Consider the following 25,739-nt stretch of genomic DNA (forward strand, 5'->3'; position numbering starts at 1 on the left):
ATATCATGTAAAACAAATGATCTTGTGTATTTAGACTGAATATCTACATGTGACAGAATATATTTTTGGAAAACTGACTGTGAACACTACTGCTGCAATCATTTTAGATATCATCCTGCCAGTGAATTGGAAATGTGCCATTGCTTTACAACTGACTGCTAATAATGTTAAGTGTTTAAATTTTTTGGTTATTAATTGCAGTGTAGAGACTTGATTTTATATGAAAACAGATGAACAAACAGATGAAAACTGAACAATGTAATTTATGCTTGCTTTAATGATTAAAAAAATATTTATTTGCAAGAAAGAGACAAGAGGAAAAAAATCCACCTCCAAACCCTTCATTGTAGGGCCAGAGTGGAAAACAAACAGTAACGGCCACCATTTTCACAATGAACTGATGACAGGTATTTCAAGATAAATGAGGTAAATGTTTTTGAGAAAATAAAGAAAAAAGGCACAATTTACAATCAACCGTGCCAAGTAAATTCACATAATATTAATAATAATATAATAATAATAACAACAACAATAATAATAATAATAATAACAACGTAACAGCATTAGAAAAAATATGCAACAAAAAATACAGACTGATTTTATAATACAAGGCAACAACCCACCACTGTGTCCCCACCCTCTTCCAAGGGTAATGTACATGTTTGGGCCTAGAGTCCCACACCTTTGTTTCTCTCACAAGTCCTGGATGTGTTAGGTCCGTCAACAGTTTATACATCGAGCAGGTATGCCCAAGGTGTCAGCGCCATATAACCGCCATCACTACGGCCCAGTCAGAAGGCTCTTATCTGACCACCAGGCAGGACACACACAGCTTGGAGGGCCCGATGCAGTCATCGTGGCAGAACGCCCCACACCCCTGGCACATGATCATGGCCTTGAGGCGGCATGAGCACTTGAGGGCCACCTCCTCGGCGGCGCTGTCGGCGAATGCCTGGATGCTGAGGGTGGCGCTCTGGCTGGCACTGTGGCGCTGGCGCAGCTGTAGGACGCCATCGGCGATGCTCCGCGAGAAGCCGCTGCCGTCCACCACCGACACATTGGCCGTGTAGCTGAAGCCGGGCGCTGACATGCCCCCGCCCTGCTTGGGCAGCTTCCCATAGAGCTGGAAAGGAAGGGAGGACGAGGAGGAAGAGGAGGACGGAGATGAGGACGAGGAGGGGGAGGTAGAGGAGTACTGAGCTTTGCTCTGCGCCTCCTTCTTAGCCATGCGGGCTAAGGACATCTCCATGTTCAGCAGTCCCTCCATAGCCCCGCCTCCACCCAGCCCTCCTCCAGTCAGGTAACCGTCCATGGAGTTCGGTGTCTCCTTTTTGGTGACCACCACGCCTGGCCCACCGCCCACCATGGGGCCAGAGGGGGAGGTTTTGGCAAGAGCTTGGCAAGAGGGCCTGGAGGTTACCTCACTTTTCACACTGGGTGCTGGGGAGAGCTGCTGCTGGTGCAGGGGGTGGGGTTTAGATGGGTGCCAGTTTATCTTTATTGTGGGGACCACCTCTGAGGGGCAGAGGTTGCTGTTGGGGGGCGAGAGGGCTTCCGGAGTGGGACGGGGTTGAACTGGGTTGTTGTGGTGCCTTTCCGGTGACTCTCGGATCACAGCCGACTCCTGGGAGTTGCGCCTGGAAGAGGACGACGAAGAAGAGAGAGACGTGATGACTGGCACGGCTCCGGGGGGACCGGAGCCACCTGTCTGCTGAGAGAAGTACTGCTGCATGGCCGTGGCCCGAGAGGAGGCCTCCTCCAGCAGGCAGGCCATGCGGGAGGGAACGGTGCCTGGGGGAGAGGACCCGAAGCTCTGACCTGCTCCCGGGGAACCACCTCGGCCAGCAGGCGACTTCTGCTGGTTCTGAGTGGTCAGCTCCGGGACCAGGGGCTCCCCGGTACATGCATCTGGGGGACCCCTGAAGCGAGGGACAGGGTTCCTGGTCTGCTGCTGCCGGTTAAGCTGGGTCTGGGAGGCTGGCTGCGGCGCCCCTGACAGACGGTTGATCTCCAGCTTGCTGGCCGAGTGTGTCTGCGGCAGGACTTTCTCCAGCGGGAGGCTGCCTTGGAGAAGCTGGGTGACCAGAGGGTTATTGGCCTCCACTGTGGACACGGGCCGGGCTGAACTAGGGAGCCTCTTAGCGCCAGGAGAGGGTGGGATGGGAGAGGGCTTCAACCCCAGCCTACAATCCTCCTCAGATGAGCCCTTGCCGGACCCTTTGTAGTCGTCCGTGGTGTCAGTCTTATGGGCACGCTGAGCTTGTTGGGAGTGCGGCGCATTCACCGCCTGTTGGTCCAGCTGGGGGGCGCGTCCAGGCTGCTGTTGGCCTGACTGCGTGAGGCTCTGGCTGGGCAGGCCGTTGGGGTAGCAGGGCTGGATGACCGTCTGGCCGTGGTGGTTAGACACGTGGGCCTGGATGACGGGCTGCTGGTTCTGCGGTGGGGTGGGGCTGCATATCACAGGCTGGCCGTGGGCCTGCTGAGACAGCCTGTGGAGGTGCTGGACGTTGCCGTTGCGCTGAGCGGGCAGGTGGTAGCGCCACGTGCTCAGATGGGCCTCCTCCTCCTGGGTTTCGTTCTCGCAGTCGGAGGCGGTCTCCGTGGAGTCGCTGTGACGCCCCGACTCGTCCTCTCCGGCGGAGGGCGGGCGACAGGGACGGGGGTCCGTGGCTCTCTCCCTCTCGAGGGGCTCGGACTGCTGCCTCTCGCCCTGGAGGCAGCCCTCTCTAGCTGGGGTGGGGGGGTTCTCCTGCGGCCCCACGTGGTGCGAGCCGTGCTGGATGACGCCCCCTCCTCCGCCGGCCCCCCTAGTCTGCTCGCTGCCCGCCAGGGACCTGATCACATCCACTCCCTGGGCACCGAACCTCGGCAGGGAATCGGGGATGGAGGTGGGTGCCAGGGGGCTGGTGTTGCAGGCAAGCCCCTCGCCGCGCCCTCCGAGGGGGCTGGGCAGAGCCTCGGGCTCCAGCTGCGCTGCCTTGTCTGATAGTCCGTTGGAGGTGCCTTTCACTGGGGGGGACGTCTGTGCGGCACCGTCCTCCCCGTTCAGCTCTCTCGGCGGCTCCTCCTGGGGAGGCGGTGGTGGGGTGGGGGTTTGCGGGGGCTCGGATGAGGACAGGGAGGGGTTGGAGGAGGTGGACAGGGACGGGGATGGCGCAGCTGTGTGGGGGGTGGGGGTAGAGGAGCACTCTATATTGGACAGCTGTAGTTGTGCTCCAGGCGGATGAGAGCCCGAAGGCGATCCCTGCTCCTCCACACTTCCGGATCTTGGTGCTCCTCCTCCTCCGGGCTCGACTGGTCCTGGGTGCTCTCGTGTTCGTCTTCCACTGCTGCGATCCGGTAGCCCAGCACCAGTCCGGCCCCCGCCGGGCCCTGGCCCATCCCCAGTGGCTGCAACAGCAGCAGCGGCCTCGCGCTGGGCCCTGGCCTGCTGGGCGCGGGCTTTGATGTCCGCCAGGGTGCGCGCCCCCGTCCCCGAGCGCCGCGAGCCCTCACCGGGTGGCACGATGCGGGGGCAGATCTGGTAGGTCGGCGGCCCTTTGACCCAGGGCGGTTTGATTCTGGAGAGTTGAATCTGGAGGAACACAGACAAGGACAGAATGTCAAACACGGACTCTTGCCAGATAAAGGACACTAGAATGCGGGACTTGGGAAATAAAATAAACCCAAAATGAATCATTACTATGTAATTACCAAGTTGATTTGGCCTTTCGTTTGATTGAGTCAGAAATCCCACAATGACTAAACTTACTTTACAGATTGTGGATTCCTGGTTTTCAAACAAGGTGGCTCCCACTGTGCCACTACAGCCACAACAGACTTACAGTTAGAAATGGAACCTCATACCCGGATAGGTGGGACCTTGGGTTCCTCAGCTGTCGGCTGGGGCTTCTCCGTGTGGACCCCGTCGATTGTGGTACGAAAGGACTGACGATCGTCCATTCGTGGCCTCTTCTCGGGAAAGCTGGAGAAGGCCTGGGACTCGTCTGGTCTCCTCTTCTGCTCTTTGGCCTGGGCAGAGGAAGCGGCGGTGGGGGCGGGGCTGGCTGCGGGGCTGCTCTCCCGGCTGCTGGTGGCAGTGCCCCCTGTGACCGAGGTGACCGCAGAGGCCCCGTCGTCCAGCGGATCGGCGGTGGCGGCGGCCGTAGAGGAAGAAGAGGACGAGGAAGAAGAGTCCAAGCCGGCGGTGAAACCCCCCTGCCTCTCGGAGTTGGAGGAGGGAGAGGAGGAAGGGGAGGACGACGACGACGATGAGGAAGACGAAGAGGAGGGAGAGGAGGTTGAGGCGACGACAGGGGCGGGCTCCTCGGGAAGCAGGCGGGCGGTGACTTCGGGCTCATCAGTGGCGCTGATGGATGCTGGACTGGGGCTGGGGCTAGGGCTAGGACTCGGGCTAGGACTCGGGCTAGGGCTGGGACTAGGCTCAGGTTCAGGTTCAGGCACGTTCACAGAAGTGGGTGCGGGCGAAGGGCAGGGCAATGGATCCAGGGCGGCCAGGGTCTCCAGTCCAGAGTCTGCCTGCAGCACAACCTCTCCCTGCAGGGCCGTGGCCTCGGGGACCGGCGAGGGGGCAGAGACAGAGGCAGCCGCATCCACAGTCAGGGTGCCCTCCGGCTGCTCGGGAGACTGCAGGACGGGGGAGTTGGTCTTGCAGAGGGTGCGGCGCGCCCTGCGTCTCAAGTCCGCCCGCGTTCGCCGTCTCATCCTGCCATCCCGTCGCCGCCTCCCCACACTGCGGCGCTTGGGCGTTCCTGCCGAGGCCACCTCCGTGTCCAGGACACTGGCCGCAGCATCGGCTGCCTCGCTCATGGTCAACTTCAGAGACTCTTCCCGGGTCAGGCCAGACCTGCAGCCACACAATACAATGTTAATACAGAGCTCATGATATTCATAAGATACACATAGAATTGAAGTCATTTAAAACATGTTTTCATGGTTTAAAACAGCCAATTGACTGGAGACTTACTTTTGACCATGGTACTCCTCAAAGAACTTCTCCTTCCACGCCTCCACTTTCTTCTCCTTCTCCATCTCCTGGCGGAATCGCACCTGCATCTCGTGGGTGAACTCCCCTGAGTATGGCAAGAAATATTGATTAAGATTAACAAACAGGTATCTTTCAAATTTCCCTTGGTAGTTGCATTTAGTATTATTAGGAAGTAATGAGTACTTACTGATACTGAAGACATAGTAAGTGATGAGATATTTCTATATGCAGTTTTTTTCTAGAAACACCCTGGCAATTTCTGTATATCTGTAAATTTGCTAGCGGTTTAACTCAAAGGGAAGGTGTTCACCATCTGTGCTGCCACTCTATGGAGACCAGACTTTTTGTGAAAACTGGAGACATTTTATTTGTGTAGCTGTGAGAAAAAAAATGTATAGGGTGAGAAAATAAAAAATGCATATTAAATTAATTTGAAATGTATAAAATTAATTTAATATGACATTATTACTACTAGTATTAATAACTTTTAGCCTAAACAGAAATGGATTTCCCCTCCATGGTGTTTCAAGCAGGATGTGATCTAATGGCCACAATGACAACTGTACTGCAAGGGAGTGAAATTTGGAAGGTCATTCTATATGTAGTTTTGATAAGACTAACACACCTTATTATAACTAACAGTTACTAACCCTCAGCCAGCCGTTCCTTCCAGCTCTGGGAGGCATGCGTGAAGAACTCGTTGTTAAGAGCTGAGCTACTCAGGCGAGCTAAACCATCAGGTCCAACCTGGAGAAGTGGGTGACAGGACACACCAGATTGTGTTTACATTCCCTGAAAGCTGGAGAGAAATACCAAAACCAATTTGGATATAAATTGTGCCCACGCAAATTCGACATTGATTGATGTCAGATTCACTGTCTCCAAGCCTAACCCTAAAACAGGCTGTTAATATGCAGCTGGCTTTGCTAAGTCTGCTAATTTCCCCACAATGATGAAATCATAAGGGTAACAGTGTAATGTGTTTGGTCTGTTCGCTTAGGTGTGTCTGACAATTCCTCTGGCCCTACTATATATTGTTTGACAAAACTTGGGTGAATAATGTGTTACTGTTGAAAACCAACATTTTAAAAGTGCCTAAAAACAAAATTAACACGTGTTTGCATAGTTGTATATAGAACAATTGCTGTCTCTGCATCCAAAAGGCTGTTGGTGAAGTCAAGTCGATCCTTTATGTTTTTATAAAATGGTCTCTTAAAATAATGCTGTAGTCTACTTTTAAACAGCTCTATAAAAACGTATGGAATGCGTATCCACAAGAATCTGATTGATATTAAATTGCTAGCAGGCTGCTATGGACAATTATCATTGTAATTAAATGTGGTGATACTTTTTGTTAAACTATGCAATTAAGCTATAAAAGCTTGCCACGCCAAGTCTCTTGGTAACCCAGTGGTTAGCACAACTCTGTCTAACCAAGGAAGAGCTAAATACATACCTCTTTGAAATGGACTGAGATCTTTGGTTAGGTCAGGAAGTATGGGTAAAACAGTAAAGCAGGGGAACGACATGTTTACTGATGCTTCGTTTTATTGAAAAGATTACATTTCACATTCCAGTCATTCAGCAGATGCTCTTATTCAAAACAATTTACACATTTTAGTTAAGATGCTATTACCAGAGTCAAAAGTATGAATGTTAAACCTCATCTCATGGACTTGATCTAGCAACCTTTTCCCCCCAGTCAGATGCTATGAACTCTAGGCTACCTGTTGCGCCCTGATAATCTAGTCTTCTTTATTGCTAAGTGTAATATTCAATATTGTAATTTAATTGGCTAAGAATGGGCAGAGATGCTTAAATATGAGCAGTGCCTCCCAGGCACATTCCTAGGCCATCTTCCCAGAGCTGTAAAATGATGACTAAGGATACATTAGGAGCATGGACATTGCACACTTACCTGGCGATCAACCTCAGGGAGGAGCTGCAGGAGTTGCTGTTGGGAGTGTGCCGGGAAGGCAGAGAATGTGCGCATGTTTATGAGTGCCCGGATGTTGGTGTTGACTAGGATGGAGCCAGGTGTCTCAAAGTCGACCTCCACTGCACCTCGGCTCCTTTTCATGGGCCCTGCAAGCACATAACAAGCCACAGACCCATATGGGTTAGCAAGTGGCTAATGCTAGCAAACTCATTCATTAAACGCACAGCCAACACAACATGGCTGCTTCATTGCCAACCAACACAAGTCCTGTTAATAGCCAGCAGCACAGCCAGTCAAGCATTTAGTTTAGTAGCCTACAACAACACGAACACAGCTGTTAAGCGGTTAAGTCCAGGCTGGGTGGCCAGTATTGGGACAGTTAGCCACCCCTAACATTCACTTAGCCACCTGCAATGCACTGCTGTTCAGGTTGACAATGTTAATGACCAGCATACTATTGGTTAGCTACCGAATCAAACTATCACAGCTAACCTCTGTAACATCCAGGAAATATACAAAAGGGTAGTTTAATACCAAGCAGATTTGGTTCCCATAGAACCAATTAACTGTAAAAATTACAAATAAACACTCCACAGCAATGTATAAAGATATCTGAAATGTACAATCATTTGAATGAAAAGAAAACAATAAAACAGGACGTCATCTCAATCATGTGAAAACACATGTTTGGAGCTAAACTCTGTGTTCCTGTGTGCAATGTGAAGAAATAAATAATTATAAAATGATAATAGGCCATGTTCTGGAATTTTCAGCAATAGTGCAATATAAAGGACTGCAGTAACACATTTGTTAAAAGTCATAAATTGAGTCAATATCCAGATGTACAAAGTAAAAGTATTTGGCTGTTTGCGCAAGGTGAGAGAAGTTAAAATTTTAGACATAAGCGAACTCCCTTCACCTGGTCATTTTGCTCTTAATTAGGAGCACCCCTCACCTGGTGAACACAGCTAAGCTACTTTTACTTTATACTTTGACACCACAGCTAATATTTTGTGAATCAGACTTCTTTGAATATCAATCAGATTTGAAATAAATAGCCCAAACAAAGCAATGCTACTCCCAGTTATTTGCATGCCGTTTAGAATTATTTTGGAAGGGCTATGTATTCTCTCAGCCAACATAAAAGTTAGCCTACTTAACAAATACAAAATAGAATATTCAGAAGGCCAATCCCCATCAAGAATATTGTAATTACATATTTTAATTGATCAAGGCCTTGTGTCACTCTGCCATTAGACAACTTTCCAAAAGTTTTCCTTTAGGAGGCAGCCAACCTGGCACGTTGATTTGAGCCGTATCTGTGATTCCCAATGCTTTCTTAATAGGAATCATACCCTGACAGTCAACGGAAATATGGATACAATTAACATGCCATTTTAGCTGTGCCCAAAATCATAAAGGACACTGTTCAGACCGTTTATCTGATTGTTGTTGCTGTCTTTTATTGAAGTTCAAGAAATATATTACTTCAGAAGACAAAACATTTTTCTTCTGGTAAGCTTTTAGCTAGTTAAGCTATCCTACAAAGCTAGGTCCGTACTATCCAGGAACCTTGGGGCATCCCCATGTTGCGCATGCGTTGGTTCTCGTCAACATAATAGCGTTTTTAGTAGGCTTTGCTTAGGCTAAAAGAGATGACATTGTCAACCACAAACCAAGACAGATTTTATACTAATTATAATATTAATTTCAACATCAAACTGAATATTTAAGCTATCACTTTCAATGTTATTCCAAATGTAACCCTGAAAACTACACCAGGGAAGACTAGACTACTTAATGACCACAGCACCTACCTACCTAAAACTAGGCTTGTATCCTGCTGTTGAACATAAACTGGGCTGAAAATGAAGCAATTCAATGAATTACATCCAGTGTAACCAAACAACCAATCATGTAGGTGCAGGAAGCTATGGTGATATTCCACTGGACAATAGCAATGTGATGTTGCATAAAGTAAATGTTTCCTCTACATTTGGTCTCACTCCTTTAGGCTCACTTGGCATGCTAGTGTCAGCCAACTTTCCACGCACCTGCCACACCTCCCTGTTGTTGAACTGAATACAGCTACATTGTTTCAAAGCCCCCAGCAAAGGTGTCACTATGCCTTGTTAATATACTTACATTAAAAGCTGATCAGATAAAACCCTACATGCTTTGAACATGCCACTGTTCTCTATCCATAGGCTAGTGCTATATTGTGCTATAACACATGGTATTAACATACAGCTCTGGAAAATATTAAGATATCTCTGCACCTTTTTCTTTCCATTCAAAAAAGTTGGAAAGGAAGGTTTTGAGTGAGGAACAGAAGAGTTAAAATTAAGAGACCACTGCAAATTGAACACTTGGTTCCTCACTCAAAACCTTCCTTTTCAACTTTTTTGGAAAGGAAAGAAAAAGGTGCAGTGGTCTCAAATTTTTCCAGAACTGTATGTTTTTCTCCTTTATTCACCCAGAGGTCACTGAGAGTTGACCTCTGAAGTCAAACAAGCCAGAATAGTTGATATTACAGACTTAGTATTAGTAATCTATTAGAAGCCCCATAAACCACAACAGCTGCTACTATTCTTAATATTAATAATAATTTATTGCATTTGTAAAGCACTTTTCATTATAAAGGAATAATCTCAAAGTGCATTAAAATATTAAATAAAATTACTATCAGATAAAAGATATTATGCACAATATATACACATTAAAAGGTAATGACAATATAGTAAAAAAAAAGTATAATACATATTATGTAATAATAATGTACAGTATAATTTGATTAAAGGGGAGGGTAGGCCAACTGACAGAGGCCTGATTTAAAAGCCCTGACTGTCTGTGCCCTGAGGCTGTCAGGCAGGGAGTTCCAAAGGTCAGGTACAATGAAAGAAAAGGCCCGGTCAACCATTTTTCCAGAGCCAGGTTCTTGGTTCATTGACCAGATTGCCGTTGCTGGACCATAGAGGGCGTGGAGATTCATAAGGGGAGAGCAGGTCAAATATGTAGGCAGGTCCCAAGCCATTGATAGCTTCATAGACTAAAAGGACAATTTTAAAGCCAATTCTTTGCGGGACAGGAAGCCAATGAAGGTCAGCAAGGGGAGGTGTGATGTGGGCAGATTTATCTGATTGTCTCACGATCCTTGTAGCACTGTTTTGGATGAGCTGTATTTTCCTAAATGTATTTGCTGGCAGGCCCTCTAGTACTGCATTCCCATAATCAATGAGAGGATTGACTTTTCTGCATCAGAAAAGGTGTTAAGTCTTACATGAGAAATGTTTTTATGGTGAAAAAAAAATTTTTACAGGGGGAAAAATTCTAATGTGGGCCTTAAAAGAAAGAGTAGGATAAAATTTCATGACTGAGTGGGGAATGATGTGGCCGTAAATGGCAGGGAAGATGCTTTGGAGTTGATGTGCGGTGGGATGCCTATAAGCATTGCCTCTGTCTTGCTGCTATCGAGTTGGAGGAAAATGTTCTGTATCCAACGTCCAGACAGTTGGACAGGTTAGACATGGAAGATGTGTCAGGTTTGGTTTGAATATGTGTGACAGTGGAATTGAACACTGTAGTATGAAGATCTGGCCAAGTGTGGGCATGTATAGCAGGAAGAGAATAGGTCCTAGAACCGACCCTTGTAGGACACCACAGGTTAATGTGATCATCTCTGATCTTGCCTCACTGAGCGTAACATACTTCTTGTGGTTAGAGGTAAGAGGGGAACTAGTTTAAGGCAGTCCCAGACATGGCAGTGTGCCCTCTTATGCGCTGGAGTAGAATGGTGTCAAAAGCAGCACAGAGGTCCAGAAGAATCAGAATGGAGGGGGATCCTGTATCTGCAGCCATGAGAAGAACATTAACAACCTTCACCAATGCTGTCTTAGTACTATGCATTGGCATGTAGCCAGACTGGAAAATCTCAAAGCTGATTAGCACTGAGATGTGAGTAAAGTTGAGTTGCCACTATCTTCTCTAGGACTTCAGATATGAATGGGAGTTTGAAAATAGGCCTGTAGTTTGAAAGGATCTCTGGGTCAAGGGACAGTTTCTTGAGCAAGGGGGTGATGGCTGCCATCTTGAATAGTGACAGTACCTGCCCAGTGTACATGGACTTTTTGTACAAACGAGTAACAAAATCAGTGAGTGTGACAGAGCATTTTTTGAAGAATGATGTTGGAATAGGGCCAAGAAGGCTGCTGCAAGTTCTTTTTTTAATATGATTTCCAGCACAGTAGCAGGTGTCACCACATCATCTGCTCATTTTCTACATGACTTTGGTGTTAAATAATGTCATGGGATTATCTTTGAAATTCTCAATCAAAGAAGAGTAGAAACTAGAGCATTCTGCTTTTAAAGCTTTAAAATAATTATGTTGGTCTTTACAGGCCAGCAGGAAGCCAGTGCTTCTCCACCAATGTTCTATCTTGGGGCCCTGTGTCTTCATGCTGCGCAGCTCCTCTGTGAACCATGGGGAAAACCGGTGGAATGACACTTGGTGGGATTTTACAGGGGCAAGAATGTTAAGGTGTTCCTCAATGTGCAGTTATACAGGTCAACCATCTCATCAGCAGTGGACTTGTGCCAGTCAGATAGTAGGGCAGGCTGTACTGACTCCTGGAAGACAGAAGTGTCAAGGTACTTGGTGCTTCTGAGTTTAACAGTCCTCTTAGGGAGTTTAAATGCAGGAGTAATTACAGACAATGTCAAAAACCTATGGTCAAAGACACCTAACTCATGTACATCCAGGTCTGATGACGGGACTTCTCCAGTGACGATGAAGTCATGTATACGATTGTGTGCGGGGACGCTGACATGCTGTATCAGGTTAAGACAGTCCAGCAGGTTCAGGAAGTCAATGGCAAAGGAATATTTGGTTGAATCAACATGAATGATGAAACCACCAAGGACAACAACATTGAATAGAACAGGACACAAATGTGATCAGCTCAGAAAACTCTTATGAGACAGCATTTGATTTAGGAGGGCGATAGACATGTACCACCTTGAAAGGCTTCAATTTAAAAGACATGCCCTGAAATGATAAGCCAGGTGGGACAGGCAACATTTAAGACAAAACAGCCAGACCACCACCCCTACCATGGGCACAGACCTTTTCCTGATAGTCATAGCCAGGGGGATATGTTTCATTTAAAAGGTAGGAATCACAATTTCAGTGCAACATTTCTGTCAAGCAAAGAGGTCCTAGGTAATTGTCCTTGATAAACTCTTGTAATGGAGTTGTTTGTGAGAGCAGTGTTTCTCAAACCTCTCCTGGGGCCTCCCCAGCCATTCCATGTATTGGTTGTAACCCAGAGCTAGCACACCTGAATCACCTTGTTAACTAATTATCAAGCCTTTGGCTGCTTGATTCAGGTGAGCCAGATCAGGGCTATATCTAATACATGGAACGGCTGTGGAGGCCCCAGGAGAGGCTTGAGAACTACTGTGTTAGAGGCTACATGTTAAACAGTGCCAGTCTTAAAGGGGCCTGATTTAGAGATGGAACATGGACATGTTAAACTTGCTCAAGACATCAGATTATACACTACGTAGAGTTGGTAGAGCCGAAAAAAGGGCAATGTACAGAAATTTATGGACAGTATTGTTTCTTTAATTATTTTCCTACCACCTCATCTTCCTTGATGTTTGGCCTTTTTCTGAAGGATTCCAAGTTGCACAAGTCCTTTTTTAAGCAGTTTAATCCCCTTAAAACTATGAAGAAATTCTCAAGTAGATCTGAATGTCCAGTTTATATATCTCCAGATGATAGGTTAAACTCCAGTGTAGATTTTCAATACAAAACTTCAAATGAAAACAATCAGCTAGCTCTACTGAGTAGATTGCAGAAAAGCATGATTTTGTTAAATTTTTATGGTTGAAAGAAATTAGATACAACTGATCAGCAATTCATTAGCAACACATACATAAGTTATTCAAGAAGAATGCACATAAAAATTAATCTATAAAAAGCCATTAAAAGAGCAGAGCAATCAGCTTATGCTGCCATAAAGCAGGACATGAACCGGACATTCTTGAGGGTTTAAGTTAATATGTGAAGATACAGACTTGTCAAGCAGCCAACAGTTCAGGTTCCTTTGGGCATCTCAAATAACAATGGAAGGAAACAAAGCTGGTTCACAGCTGAATTCATCCCCCCTATATTTATTAAACTAAATATAAATGGGCTAATGAAGAGAAATAAAGACATGCTCAATTCGACCACAATGGTACAGACTAGGTTTGGAGGGTTACTAACTGATTAGGGTTTGATACTGCGGCCGAGGGAGGGGTGTTTTTGAGGAGAGGCTGGTTTGGGGTGATTATACACAGGTCTAACCCCTGTACCTGAGTGGTGGCCACGAATGCTCTTGAAGTGTTGGGGGCGTTTCCAGCTAGCCAGCTCGGGGCGGGCACGAAGCGTGGGTCCTGGACCCCCCCTAGAGCCTTCCATGCACCTCCCTGCTGCTCCTAAGGGTGAGAGGTGGGGGGGAGGGGGAGCCTGGTGAAAAACTCCCATCATGTGTATAAAGGGGGTCTTATGAGCAGGCAGGCAGGGGTAAAAGGGTCAGGCAGAAAAGCCAGAAGAGGGTGGGGGTGGAGGGGGGGGGCAGTAGAGCCCAGAGCACGCGGTGGGGTGTGGGATTGAAAGGGGTGAGCAGCACAGACACAAAGCAAGGGGAGCAGTGACCCAGGCCCACACTGACACATAGGGCTTGTTTACATTCCCCTACATTCTCTGGGAAGTATCCAAGAAGACTGGAGATGCTAGATTTTGTTGTGTAAACTTGCAACTCCACAGAGGTTGCATGTGCCACATTTTCGATAGACCCCCCCCCCCCCCCGGAGTTTTGGGGTGAAGACAATTGTGTCGGGAAACGGTTTCTATGCGGTTCGCCAAAATCCTGCATGGTACGTCTTGAACATGCCTGAGTCGATTCAAACGCAATGGAAATGATTATGCAAACAAAAATAAGTCTATCTAGCGTTTTATTTTCTCTTTCATCATGTAAACAAGCCCATAGAGAAGAAGGTGGGTGGTGGGGTGCTCTCCTCACCTCACCCCACTTTCTAGCAAATGTGGCAGTGGTGGAAGGGAGAGACTGATAATCCAGTAGCACACAAAAAGAAGCAAGGACAAATATTGAAAACAGTGAGTGGCAGGGAAGGTTACTCTGCTCAGAGATCGTCAGAAAACCAGCCACAAGAGGGGAAGGTTTTACAGGAACCTCAGAATAAGAAAGAGATCACACATTGTGTTTTTTCTTCTAAACCTCAGAACAGGTATCAATTTTCTCATGACTCATTTCCCCTGCAGCAGATCTTAGGAACAGTAAGTTTAGAACATCAATGCATATAACATTTGGAGTATCACAATAATATCACATCAGGACCTAAGAACTGTGTAAAAATATTGAATATTGGCAATGGCAATCAGTATTGAAGAATTTTCTTATCTGTGAATTCCTACTAGTGACGTCTAGACGTCTGAGACCAGGTGAATTGGGGAACTGAAATGTACTTGCTTCAAAAATGATAAACATTACACACAGTTCACTTAATTTCAGCGGGAAAACAAACCCTGAATAGTATAAGGAATCATTATGCAATCTACATTTGCAAAGCAAGTTTAAGTTAGTTTTACAATGGATGTTTGGTGGCTATTCGTTTTTTCTCAACAATTTCCATTTATGGAGAAACAGAATATCCACAAATGTCCATTATAAAAAAAGCTTTATCTTGTTATATATTATTTAGTTTATTATTGTGAAATTGTTTTTAAATGTAAATTCAATGTACATTAGTTTATTAGCTGTAAATATCAATAACACTTGAATATTATTTAGATGGGTATAAAGATAATAAGATATTATTTTTTGTTATTGTTCAATAATTTAGCATTATTTTTACCTTTTATTTGTATTTATGTTTGCTGTAGAATAACCTGGCATTGGTATCAAAGTTAGTATTGTGTCAACAATATTTTGCCAGAACCCAGAAAGGTGATGCTAAAAGTGCGACCCAAATGTTCACGTTACAGAAGACAAAGTGCGCATACGCCGTCCAAGGAGCCACACTGTAATGTTCACTCTGACCAGTGCATGGACATGGTTGTGCACCTCCCAAAGAACTGCTGTGCATAACAACTGCCCATAGAGATCCATTAGATGGAACTTTTTCCACATTCGCTTGCACTATATACATATATACATACAATTATCCTTTTTCCCTAACAAGGTAAAATCAACACACTATCAACTCCTTTACAATACAAAACATCTAACTTCACTAGACTTAGACTGATTTCATTGAAGCCAAGCAGAACCTGAGCACAGAAGTAGTATTCCATTGACATTAGCCCATGAGTGTTTTTTTCAACCCACTAGTGGATGAGCTTTTTATAGCGCCAATATCCTTTGTCAACTAGCATGTTATACACCCAATTATAAGCAAGCCTCACACAGCTCAAGAGTTCAAGCTGTCTTTGAGAAGTGCGTCAGTTAAAAAGGTTGTTTACAGGGCTCCCCCTGAGTGGCACAATAATGTATCATAGGTATGGCATACTGACAGTCCATGTAAATCATCAATAGGTCAATGCAAACTGGCATAGCGCAGTGCCCGTTGGTGGGCAGAATGTTGGACAGGGTTGCCTTGCATCATCCCCATCCCTGTAATAGGTCAAGGTGTCAGCAAGCAAGTACTTCCTATTTGGGCAAGCAATGTAATAAGGAAAGCCTAGCGGAAAACTTTCCCAACCTGGCCTTTTTTGGAATACATACTGCAGCATTACTCATTAACCTAATCGACGCATCATAATTCCCATAAAACCTAGCGTCAAAATGTATTCCTTTCGCGTTTCACCATTCATCCCATTTAGGAATTTTAGAACCACTTCAACTAAGGAGGTTTGTTTAGGTTTACCCTGGCTCCGGTTTGATAACAGTACATTTAATCATGACAAAGTTACGTTTGTCAGCATATTTGCTTAGATTCAGCCACTTTTGACAGGTCACCTTGTCCTATAGATGTGCACACAGTTATCAAAGCATTATGGTGGTGTATGCCAAAAAGAAACAAAGACATCATTTGAAGTGGATCTTAAATCCCCTAGGGAAGACATTAATGGTGAAATAAGGTTTTGCCGCAAGGTATATAGGGATTATCGAGTTACCTGACTCAATACCGCACCAACTCAGGGTAGAACAGGAATTTGCTGTTTTATTCAAACGTTTTTGTGATAAAATGATACTACAGTAGTTAGCTAGCTTATTAGAGAATTAGTTGTAGTGAATTAGGGTAACTTAGGGTTTTGCTGTCACTGGCTTAAAAGTGGTAAATGGTCAAATGTTTCTGGTACATTATAATGCCAGATATGCTGTATGTAAAATTTCAATTCTCAGACCTCCAATGCATAATAAAATATTTTTAATGCTAAGTATTGTTGTTGCTAAGCAACAAGCTGACTTCCATGGGAATAGATGCAAAGTAAACCATTCACAAAAAAATGACAAAAAAATTAATAAATGACAAAAACCTCTCTTAGGACCCACCCATAAAAATGGTGCCTTCCACTAAAATGAGTGCCGCACGATTTGTGATTAGCATTTTTCAAAGACTGCTTCAAATTTCATGATATTTATATTGTGAAACAATGACAATAATTTTTTAGGTCGTCTTCCCTGCCAAAAACATTATTTCAGTCTTGCAAACAAAGATTATCGTCTCTTTGTCTTTTTAAATAAATGCCATATGATGCTGACTCCACCCAAAACTAACTGTCTCTCCTCCCTCAGCCATCATCCCAATTTTTCCTGAAAATGAACTGTGCAACAACATAGAATAAAATAATTATCTTCATAAGAGCCCTGTAACAGTAGTGCCACAACTGCAGTGCTTATCTGAAAGAGAACAGTTCTTGCAGCAAGAGCAGTGGGAGGGTATTGAACCATGCTTCTTCCCTCTGCTCTTTCAGAAAAAACTGTCTTTTTCAATTAATACCTAAAATATTTATAAAGATAATTATGAAACCCTCAAAGTGTCTCTAACAAAGCTACCTCACATACAACATTGATGAGGCCACAGTTAATAAGAATGATTAACTACTACAACTATCAATAGAGATAGTACCTTACGCTATCACTCGTCGTAGTGTCCAATATCCTTTAGCGTTCATACTCAGTCTATGTAACCAGACACACTGGATTATGGTAATTGCATTTAATTGCCACATATTTGCTGAACGGAACTACAGTGTTTGCTGAATGGAACTACAACTCCCTAAAGTGCAAAGCTGTTCACTTGAATTAGTTCTTTAACATTTGATATATAACAAACATTTCTGTTAATAATAAGCTCTACTTAGCGTTCACTGAAAAAACAACTCTTAACTTTCACATTTCTTTCCACAGGGCGAAACATTTGCTTAGTGCCCAAAAGAATGAGGGAACATTATTGAAAACTGTTTAACACCACAGAATGCTGCAACAATGGTTTGCCCAGAAAAAGAGTGTGTGAGTGTGTATTTGTGTGAGTGTAGAGAAAAGGGGTGGGGGTAGCAGAAGGGCTAGCTGAGAGCAGTGCTTACCTGACGGGACATGTTCTCCATTGACCTTGAGTGGAGTGAGGACCACGCGTGGCATCATTACGGCCTTCTTCCTTTGTCTGCCCGACTGCAGCAGAGAAGAAGGGGACATGATGAAAGGCAGCAGAAGGCAAAATCTCATGTCAACGGTAACTCAGAGATTAAGAGCATTTTCAATCCACAATTGTTTCCTATGCATCTAATCCTTGTATTGAAACCCTTTGGATCCCTATTGAGCAACACAACTCAGACAGGCTGGGGGGGGGGGGGCTTACCTGTCTGGACCGGCTCAGTCGGGTCTGTGCCTGAGCCTCGGAGCGAGCATGTCCAGAGACTCCAGACCTACTCAGCCTGGTCTGGGGCTCTGTGGAGCAGGAGGCGCTGGACGAGCTCTCATCAACGGATGCTGTGGGCAGGGGAAGAGGGGTTAAGAAGGGTATGGTCAGAAATGGTTCTCTCTTTACTGGGATCCCACTGTCAATGGACCACAAATGTTGACAATGGAGATTTTCAGACTATAAATGAGGAGACAATGCAGTTTTCATCAAACTATTTTGAGCTAGAAACAGAAGCTTCCACACAAACGCAAACAATAAATGCTTCGCTGTAAAGAACACACACACACACACACAGATCTAGGCCACGGTTGGCAGTGTCATGTGCACCGGTAACCATGGCAACAAACACATCCGAAGAAATCCTGTCTGTTTTACAGTTGTGCAGCTCTTTAGACTAGCAGATGTATACTGGTTTAAAATGGGATGTTTTGACACAGATGACAAAATTACAACTCAATGGCACCACAGATATTTGGTAAACATATAGGTACGTTTTCACATTTTATTTTAAAAATATATTTTAGACCAGGACTATTGTTAACTAATGCCATTTCCTAATATTTTCGGGGTCCAAGACCAGCCTTTGTCTGTGTGCAAGAATCAGTCTGGAAAACTAATCCAAGGACTCGTCTTCCACACTACTGCAACTCCTTATTTGTTGAAGGGGAACTGCCCCTCCCTATATTCAGGAATTGCTCGCATCTTACATCCCAAACCCAGGCTCTTTGTTCTCCTGGCCATCCAACTTCTACAGGAAGGCAGATTCTGATCACTCCAGGCAAAACTGTTCCCTGTCCTAGAATCCCAAAGGTGGTACCAGTTACTCTTTCAATTCAGGACAGATGAGTCCCATCCCATTACAAGAAACCACAATAACCCCACTGCCAAAAACCACAGCCTTCAACTTATGCTTGCTACATTTATTATTTGTATGGGTTCTTCACTGAGTAGGATGGACTTTCCAGCAAGCAGCCTTAAAACGTATGCAGTACCTAAGTTCTGCTGGATAAGTCCATCTGCTTAATGACTCAAATATAAATGAAATGACGTCAAAACGTAGGCTGACCATAGTGGTCATGCAGTCTATAGTTTCAATGTCGACCCACTACAACTTTAACAGAACTCTCTCCATCTTTTCTGAAAATCTCCACCAAATAAAGCTTAAAATGCTAGACAATATACAGAGCCTTCCAAATGCATTCAGGTCCTTTCAGTACCTCTACATTTTGTGTTACAGAATAAATTAATAATTGGTTAATTCTTTACTCCATAATGACAAAGCAAGAAAACATGTTAGAAACTGAAAATAAAAAAACAAATGCATAGCTACATAAATTTATTTCTGCAAAAGCGAGCAACGGCAGCTATTGAAGCTAAAGGTGTACTACTTTTTTTCCACACTGTGAAATACATTTCTGTAGATTTTTGATGAATGACTTTGATGAAGTATATTGTTTCAATTACATTTAACTTATCAATAGCATTGGGGAAAATAAACAACCCTTTTCAGGGAGCGTACTTCTTTTTTCAAATTAATTCATGTCAATCTCTCATGCTCAACTGGTTTTAGAAACCATTTTTTCATTGCCCAGCAAGCATTGCTCTTATCAGTTTTCCCGTTTATAAAATTTTTGACCATTCTTGCATTTTGTATGCCAGGGTGCGCCTGAGATGCACTGGTTGATATAGCTGCCCAATTGAAAACTGTCAATACTACTACTATGTGGCATAGTAGATTTGCTGTTGGGCCATTTATGTGAAACCTCCACTACATTATTTGGGATCACATTGTAATCACGGTCATACACACCATCGTTCTCTCCACTTGCCGCAACCGTTTCCATTGAGTCACAGCTCTCTTGCTCGGCCCCTTCCATTGGCCCGGCTGTTGCTGTGGTAGCGGTAGCTGGTGTGGTGGATTCGGCGGTCTCTGACTCTGTGGAACTCTTGGTCCACTGCAGAGCATTCTTCTGCAGAAGGGACAGTCAGATGAAAGTGTTGAAACAGGTGTGCACGGCTATGTGTTTCCGGGGTAGGTTTTCGATGAGGTTAATAAGGAGGGTAGGTGCGTGTTGTTTTTGCAGGGGAGGTGGGAATACCTTCAAAGTGAACAGACTCATCCTGCCAGGCAGCTTGAAGAAGATGCTGTTCTTCACTCGGTCCCCCCTCACCTGGGAGTGCAGCATAGTCACCAGACAGGCCAGAGGAGCCGTGCCACTGATGGACAGAAGGAGACAGGGGTGATGAGTGACAGGCAACTCGAGTGGGAGAGAAAGTGTACTTAAAGGTCAATGACACTTCGGCGTGCAAAGGAGAAAAAAATAAGTTTATCCCATCTCACCTTCTGTTTGTGTTGAACACATTGCATATGGAACCGGGCCGATCATGGAGGAGAAGGGAAAAATTTAAGTTACGTTAGAAACACACTTTTGATACCGAAACACACATTAAAACGAGAGCGATACTACTCTCGTACGTACGTTGTGTTTACCGTGGAGATGGCCGTTATGTGAGTGCATGGAGTAGTTGTTTACCTCATTTCCTTGAGCCCCTTGGTCTGTATAACATGAAGGATCTGCTTGGGTGTCATCGGGGCATCGGAGAAGTTCTCCAGAACCTGGAAAACATTACAATCAGTCAAGAACATGTTATAGCACACAATATCTGAGGAAGGCCTATTACTGACTACAAATCTACACCATAAATCGAGTCACTGAAAACAGCAGTTTCAGAACTTCTGGATGCAAAAACCCCAAAATAGTCAGTCCCATAAACGATTATCCATTTCTTAAAACCACTCACGCTTTGCCAGCAAAGAGCATGTCTTCAATCTCCAGTAAGAAAGAGAGATGGCACAACAAAATCAACCCACTACTAAGTACATATATCATATAATTTAAACATTTTGCATTCGTTATCATACTTATTTTTGTTAGTCTTTTGTTATTAAAAAATACAGAAAGATTACTTTTGTAGGATTTAATCTGCATTAGTTGAAATGAGAACCACCATTAGAATTATTTAATGTATGCCAGGTTACAGCGTTATAAAACCATCACTATAGGTTGATTGTGGTATATGAATATTGGCATCGGTCAAGAATTCTCTTACAAGACAATACCTAATACTAATAAGACCAGACCGGGAAAGGTGCTTGGGGTTGTGAGATCATTGCAAGTTGGGCAAGAAGGAAAAACAGACAGGCTTGCCGACTGGGTAATAGAGCGCAGTTTCAAATGAACCCGTGGGCAAGGACACACAAGCAGGAAGTGGGACAGAGAGGAAGAGTATTTCGGTCAGGGCGAGAGACAAGCAGACAAAGGCTCTGAGCACCCAACCCATGTGAACCGGCACAACACAAGCCTATTGAAGATTTACATCATTGGCAAACCCTATGTGCCATGATTAAATTCCATCGATGCAAATAGAATCCTAAGACAAGGGGCAGCAAATATAGAAAAACAATTATTTTGTTCATGTCACTGCAGCAAAAGAACAAACTGAAAACAGACCCTGATGGACTCCCGGAGCCAGATGGTGAAGTTAGTTATATCTTCAACAAGATAGAGTAAATCTGTGTGTCCACTGGCACACAGTCACCAATATACCTAAAATTCTGTCTGTGCAAGGGAACCACCGCTGTTTCACTAGCAGTATGTGAGCCACACTCACAAGTAGGTCTTGTGACACTAATCTGTCTGTCATTCCTGTATGCCTTAGTGAAAAACATCTCCAGTTTAAACGTGCTTTTTTTAGACCCAAACCTAGCATGTTGTAGCACAAGGGGCAGAACACACTAAAGAGTTAAAGCAATGTCTGACAATGAGATTCTTCGAAAGCTAGCCTGACTTATACACTTTCACCACAAGAATCTGCAGTGACATATGGGCCTTAGTTTATAAATACATGCATTCCCCACACAGTCAAAACCAAAAGTGCCACAGAGCTTTGTAGTGCTGCCATGGCATGCATGGTGCTTGATAGGCGGGGCTAAGGCCATTAGGGCCTTTTACATTTCCAATTATTTTGTAGTATGAACACACAAAAGCTTCCTCTCAGGCTGCTACTTTTTGTAGTGCACATGCGGGAACCCTCCCCTGACTAATGCAGAGTGACGAGCAAGGTATGGTGTATGCTACATATTGACAACAACAAAAATAAAGTGACCTTCTTCCTGAGGCCTAACGGGACATTTAAGGGGACAGGTCGACAAAAATAGGGCTGTTGCCGGGAAACGGGGACCTCTGCCTGGCCACCTTCAACAAAGAACATGGCTCAAGTCGATAATTCCTCTGGTTGTGTAAAAAAGGAATAAAAGGAAAATACATTTATCTCCAGACTCATCACAAGAATAGACTGAATGGTAGTGGCAGAGACATGTCCATTCCACAGGGAGCTGGTTGAGTTTCTCGGTACATGACAAGAGTCAATGTGATTAAGGCAGAGGAAGAGCAAGAAAATGGCATGTAGCCTAATGTTATTGTTTTGCTTTTTTATCGTTAAATATGTTATAAAGACTATTTGAGCCTGTTTAAAATATTAAGAAAGGTTGTTGGGACAACGTACTCTGATAAGTGGCTGGTCAAATAGCTGTACGCAAATATCACTCGATTCAAGTCCAAAGCACTCTCTTAGATTTGCCAAATGCAAGTTTTAAACTTTCTGAACACAGTATTAAAAAGGCTTTAAAAAAAAATAACATGCACTGTGGTAGAACGATTAAATAAACAGATGACTTTCTGCGTATATCAAAGTGCCAACAGGTAGTCAGATTTCACACATGTAAACAACATGTTAACATGACTGTTGTTCTTACAAAGGTTTTATTTAAACTATTCTATGTAAACTGTCTATCTACAATAATCGCATTAGTGTGTGCATGCATCGTGACCATTGACTGGGGTCAGTCAATCAACGCCCCGAACAACGGATCAAAACGTTTGCTTTCAAAAAAACGATAAGGTACAGTGGTGACCGCAATAGTGATAGCTTTCTTGGCAATAATTACATTACTTAGTTCTTGTGTTATGACTTATCCCAAAAATGTTAGGTGTTGTTGTTGCTAGGTAACATGCTAGGATTCATGGGAAGAAGAAAAGGGAAAGAATCCTATCAAATTAAAGGATGAATATGTTAAATTAGAAGGTCAGTATATGAATATAATTCCACAGTCACTCCCACTACAGCCAACCTTGACTTGTTTACGTACTTAGCAAATACACACAATTACTTGGTGATAGGGTCCTCTCATGGTAGCCAAAATAGGTCAACATTGTGCAACATTATTTGGTGAATGTTTTGACATTTGTCTCCAATAAGTCTCTTTTGGACAACGTCTTCCATTGGCAAACATAGGGCAAGTTACATTTTAAATTGAATTCCCCCGAGAATCGTAAAGGAGGTCTGAAAAAGGGTACACATCCCCACACTAAAGGGTGGTCCTGCTCATTTAAGTAACTTCAACACTGATGTTAGGAAGTAACACTTAACTACATTGCATCTGAATAATGCATAAATAAATATACAAAATAGAAGGTTATGTAAATATTTCAACAGAGTCAATGGAATCTTCAAATGCATCCACTTCACATCCCCAATATAATCAAGCACCAATGATACTGCTATGCAACACACCCTCGGCTGGCAGCTGGGTCACAAAGCAGTAAACTGCCTCCCATGGAAATCAATGGACTTTGCATGAAGCAGACCGGTCATAACAATACTCAAGAACTGTTTTAGGGCTCTGCTTAGCTACTCATGTAGTCGACTAATCACCCTGCACAACATAAAGAATGGCATGACATACGAAACCTCAATTCCCCTCTTCATATAAATTCTATCAAATGCATTATTTAGCTAAACCTGAACGTCTAGACCTCTTTAAGGAAATCACAATAAAAAAATTAATCATGACACAAAAATATCACTGAACGACCAAAAGCCATTTATGTTAGTCTATACTGCTACACATGAATCGCACTATTGGGTTGTAGCCAGTCCTCTACATGCTACTTATTGACTGTCTTGTTTATCAACGTGGACATGGAAAGCTTTATACGAATGCAGAAGCGTGGTTCTGCAAAAACTATGCTGATGGCTGCACGGCTTTATGCCTTTTTGATGGTTGAATCTACCTAGCTAACATTAGCTAAGGAGGGGGTGGTATTCCCCTGACCCTTGCTCTGACCCTAACACTGAGGGCCCAGGGTAAATGTGTTAAAAAACGAACAGACACTGTAGACTGGCCGAGAAACAGTTTTGGTGGAAATGTCGGGGAAATGTGGTTTACTTCACGTTCAATGAATGGTGACAGTCTGGCTAATTTGCTAATACAGTGTGTTACGCTAACTCTCTCTCTAGCTAGCAAACAAAGGGTCAATCGGAAACGAAGACGTATGGTAGCTAGCTAACATTAGCTGCCTACCTAGTTACTGTATATGCGGGGTGCCAACAATGAGTTTTAGCTTAGCTACAGTCATACACGGAATGTGTAGTCATACGAATAACAACAGCATTCTGTTATCAGAGCCTCAATTGATGTCTCCATTTCGTTGTTAACCTGACGATTTAATGTTTGAGGGATTATTCAAGCACTCCCTGTTAGCTACTTAGCTCCCGTTAGCGGGCTGCGTACAGTGTCAACCAGACAGTCCAGACTCCGAATCCGACAAATCTTTGTTCGGTTGACTGTTCGTCCAGCCTGTAGCATATGGGCTGTCAGTTCATCACAAAATAACTAATAATAGCTAGTATATTACCATGCGAGCCGCCTCAGCCCACGTGCGTTCCTTCTTTCTCTTCTGTTTGTCCTTCATTTCCTCCCTTGTAGTAGCTAGCGATTCTCTCTCGGTTGCGTCTCCAGCGGCAGTTAGCTTCCTAGCTAGCTAGCAAGCTAAATATGGTCGGTGGGTCAGGACTAGCAATCTAACGTTAGCCGAGTTGTTCTTCTCCGTTTCGCTAGCTTTTCCACCACGCAGTTGTTTGTTCTCTCGCTCGTCCTGTGCTCGGTAAGCACGTCCCTTCTTGAGCTAGCTAATTCATTCATACAAACTATTGTTGTACTACTCTAGTCCACTGTAACGTGACTAAAGGCTAGTAAGAAGCTATATAGTAAACACATACGGGGGCGCAGTAACGAGCGAGCCCTAGCAGCTACGAGCGCCTGGCCTCTCAAGCTACTACAACTCTGCTGCAGGAAAACCTCACTTTGGAATGCAAGGCGGAGAGAACACAACAACGAGGTCAAGGGTCAAACACACTGCAGGAATTCAACACAAAACAACTTTCCCCACCCCCTCTCTCTTGCAGTCTCTCTCTCGCGCACACTACAAACCACCGCTAGTGGGAGAGAAACGGGAGAGAAAGGACGGATACATTGAGGCTCTTCTATCTGCAAAATGAGCCACAATGGCGTCAACATGTAACCTGACAGTTGTGTCTGAATAAAATATGGAAAGAAAAAATAAGATTGCACTCTGTTTTGAGATAAATAAATGAAACGGTACACTATTTATAGACTTATCTTTATTTACACACTTTCATACCAGAAGATAACTTAATTATACAGTGTTCTATACTAAATGTAATGCTGTAGTGCTGTAGTTTGCATGCAGTGAAGACCGCTTTGACTGCTTGTAATTTAGCATTGTCAGCTTTGAATGCTTGTAATTTAGCATGCACAAAATGTGGTAAGAGGCTAATATTAAGCTATGAAACACTTGTTGTTTGTGGTGAATTATAGAGTTCTGATAATCACGATTGAATACACCCCAAAATAATGTTTAACAAATGTCAACATTAAGAATACATTTTTTTCTTAATATTATAATATGTAATTTCCACAGCCTAATCCTACCACTTTAGGTAAGAAATAATAAAAGAAAT

The 25,739-nt window shown here is 44.1% G+C and overlaps 1 protein-coding gene across 4 annotated transcripts; it reads right to left on the reverse strand.

Annotated features, from left to right (window-relative positions):
- Positions 1-259: 259 nt before the first annotated feature.
- On the reverse strand, positions 260-25,198 carry asxl1 (ASXL transcriptional regulator 1). 4 transcript variants are annotated; one of them, XM_010875623.4, is made up of 13 exons: positions 24,614-25,193; positions 20,390-20,472; positions 20,197-20,199; positions 19,955-20,072; positions 19,666-19,825; positions 17,793-17,923; positions 17,521-17,605; positions 13,284-13,406; positions 6,906-7,072; positions 5,638-5,734; positions 4,967-5,072; positions 3,847-4,846; positions 260-3,574 (listed from the first exon to the last, which is right to left on the reverse strand). In XM_010875623.4, the coding sequence occupies exons 1-13, from the start codon at positions 24,668-24,670 to the stop codon at positions 803-805; spliced, it is 4,902 nt and encodes a 1,633-aa protein (XP_010873925.2). In that variant the 5' UTR covers positions 24,671-25,193; the 3' UTR covers positions 260-802. The 4 variants fall into 4 exon arrangements, with proteins under 4 accessions (XP_010873925.2, XP_010873927.2, XP_019907455.1 ...); XM_010875625.4 differs by lacking the exon at positions 13,284-13,406; XM_020051896.2 differs by lacking the exons at positions 260-3,574; positions 3,847-4,846 and adding an exon at positions 5,298-5,363 and having other exon boundaries at positions 4,981-5,072; positions 24,614-25,198.
- Between the last annotated feature and the right edge of the window lie 541 nt (positions 25,199-25,739).

This window comes from Esox lucius, chromosome 12 (assembly GCF_011004845.1).
Source record: "Esox lucius isolate fEsoLuc1 chromosome 12, fEsoLuc1.pri, whole genome shotgun sequence".
Classification (NCBI taxonomy): Eukaryota; Metazoa; Chordata; class Actinopteri; order Esociformes; family Esocidae; genus Esox; species Esox lucius.

Bases quoted from the DNA above. Each gene is read 5' to 3' on its own strand.
- asxl1 (XM_010875623.4), bottom strand. From the start codon at position 24,670: ATGAAGGACAAACAGAAGAGAAAGAAGGAACGCACGTGGGCTGAGGCG. The intron at 13,407-17,520 runs GTAAGCACTGCT...TCTCACCCTTAG, and splicing joins TGGAGAACATGTCCCGTCAG to GAGCAGCAGGGAGGTGCATG. The intron at 5,073-5,637 runs GTTAGTAACTGT...TGCCATACTCAG, and splicing joins GAAGGAACGGCTGGCTGAGG to GGGAGTTCACCCACGAGATG.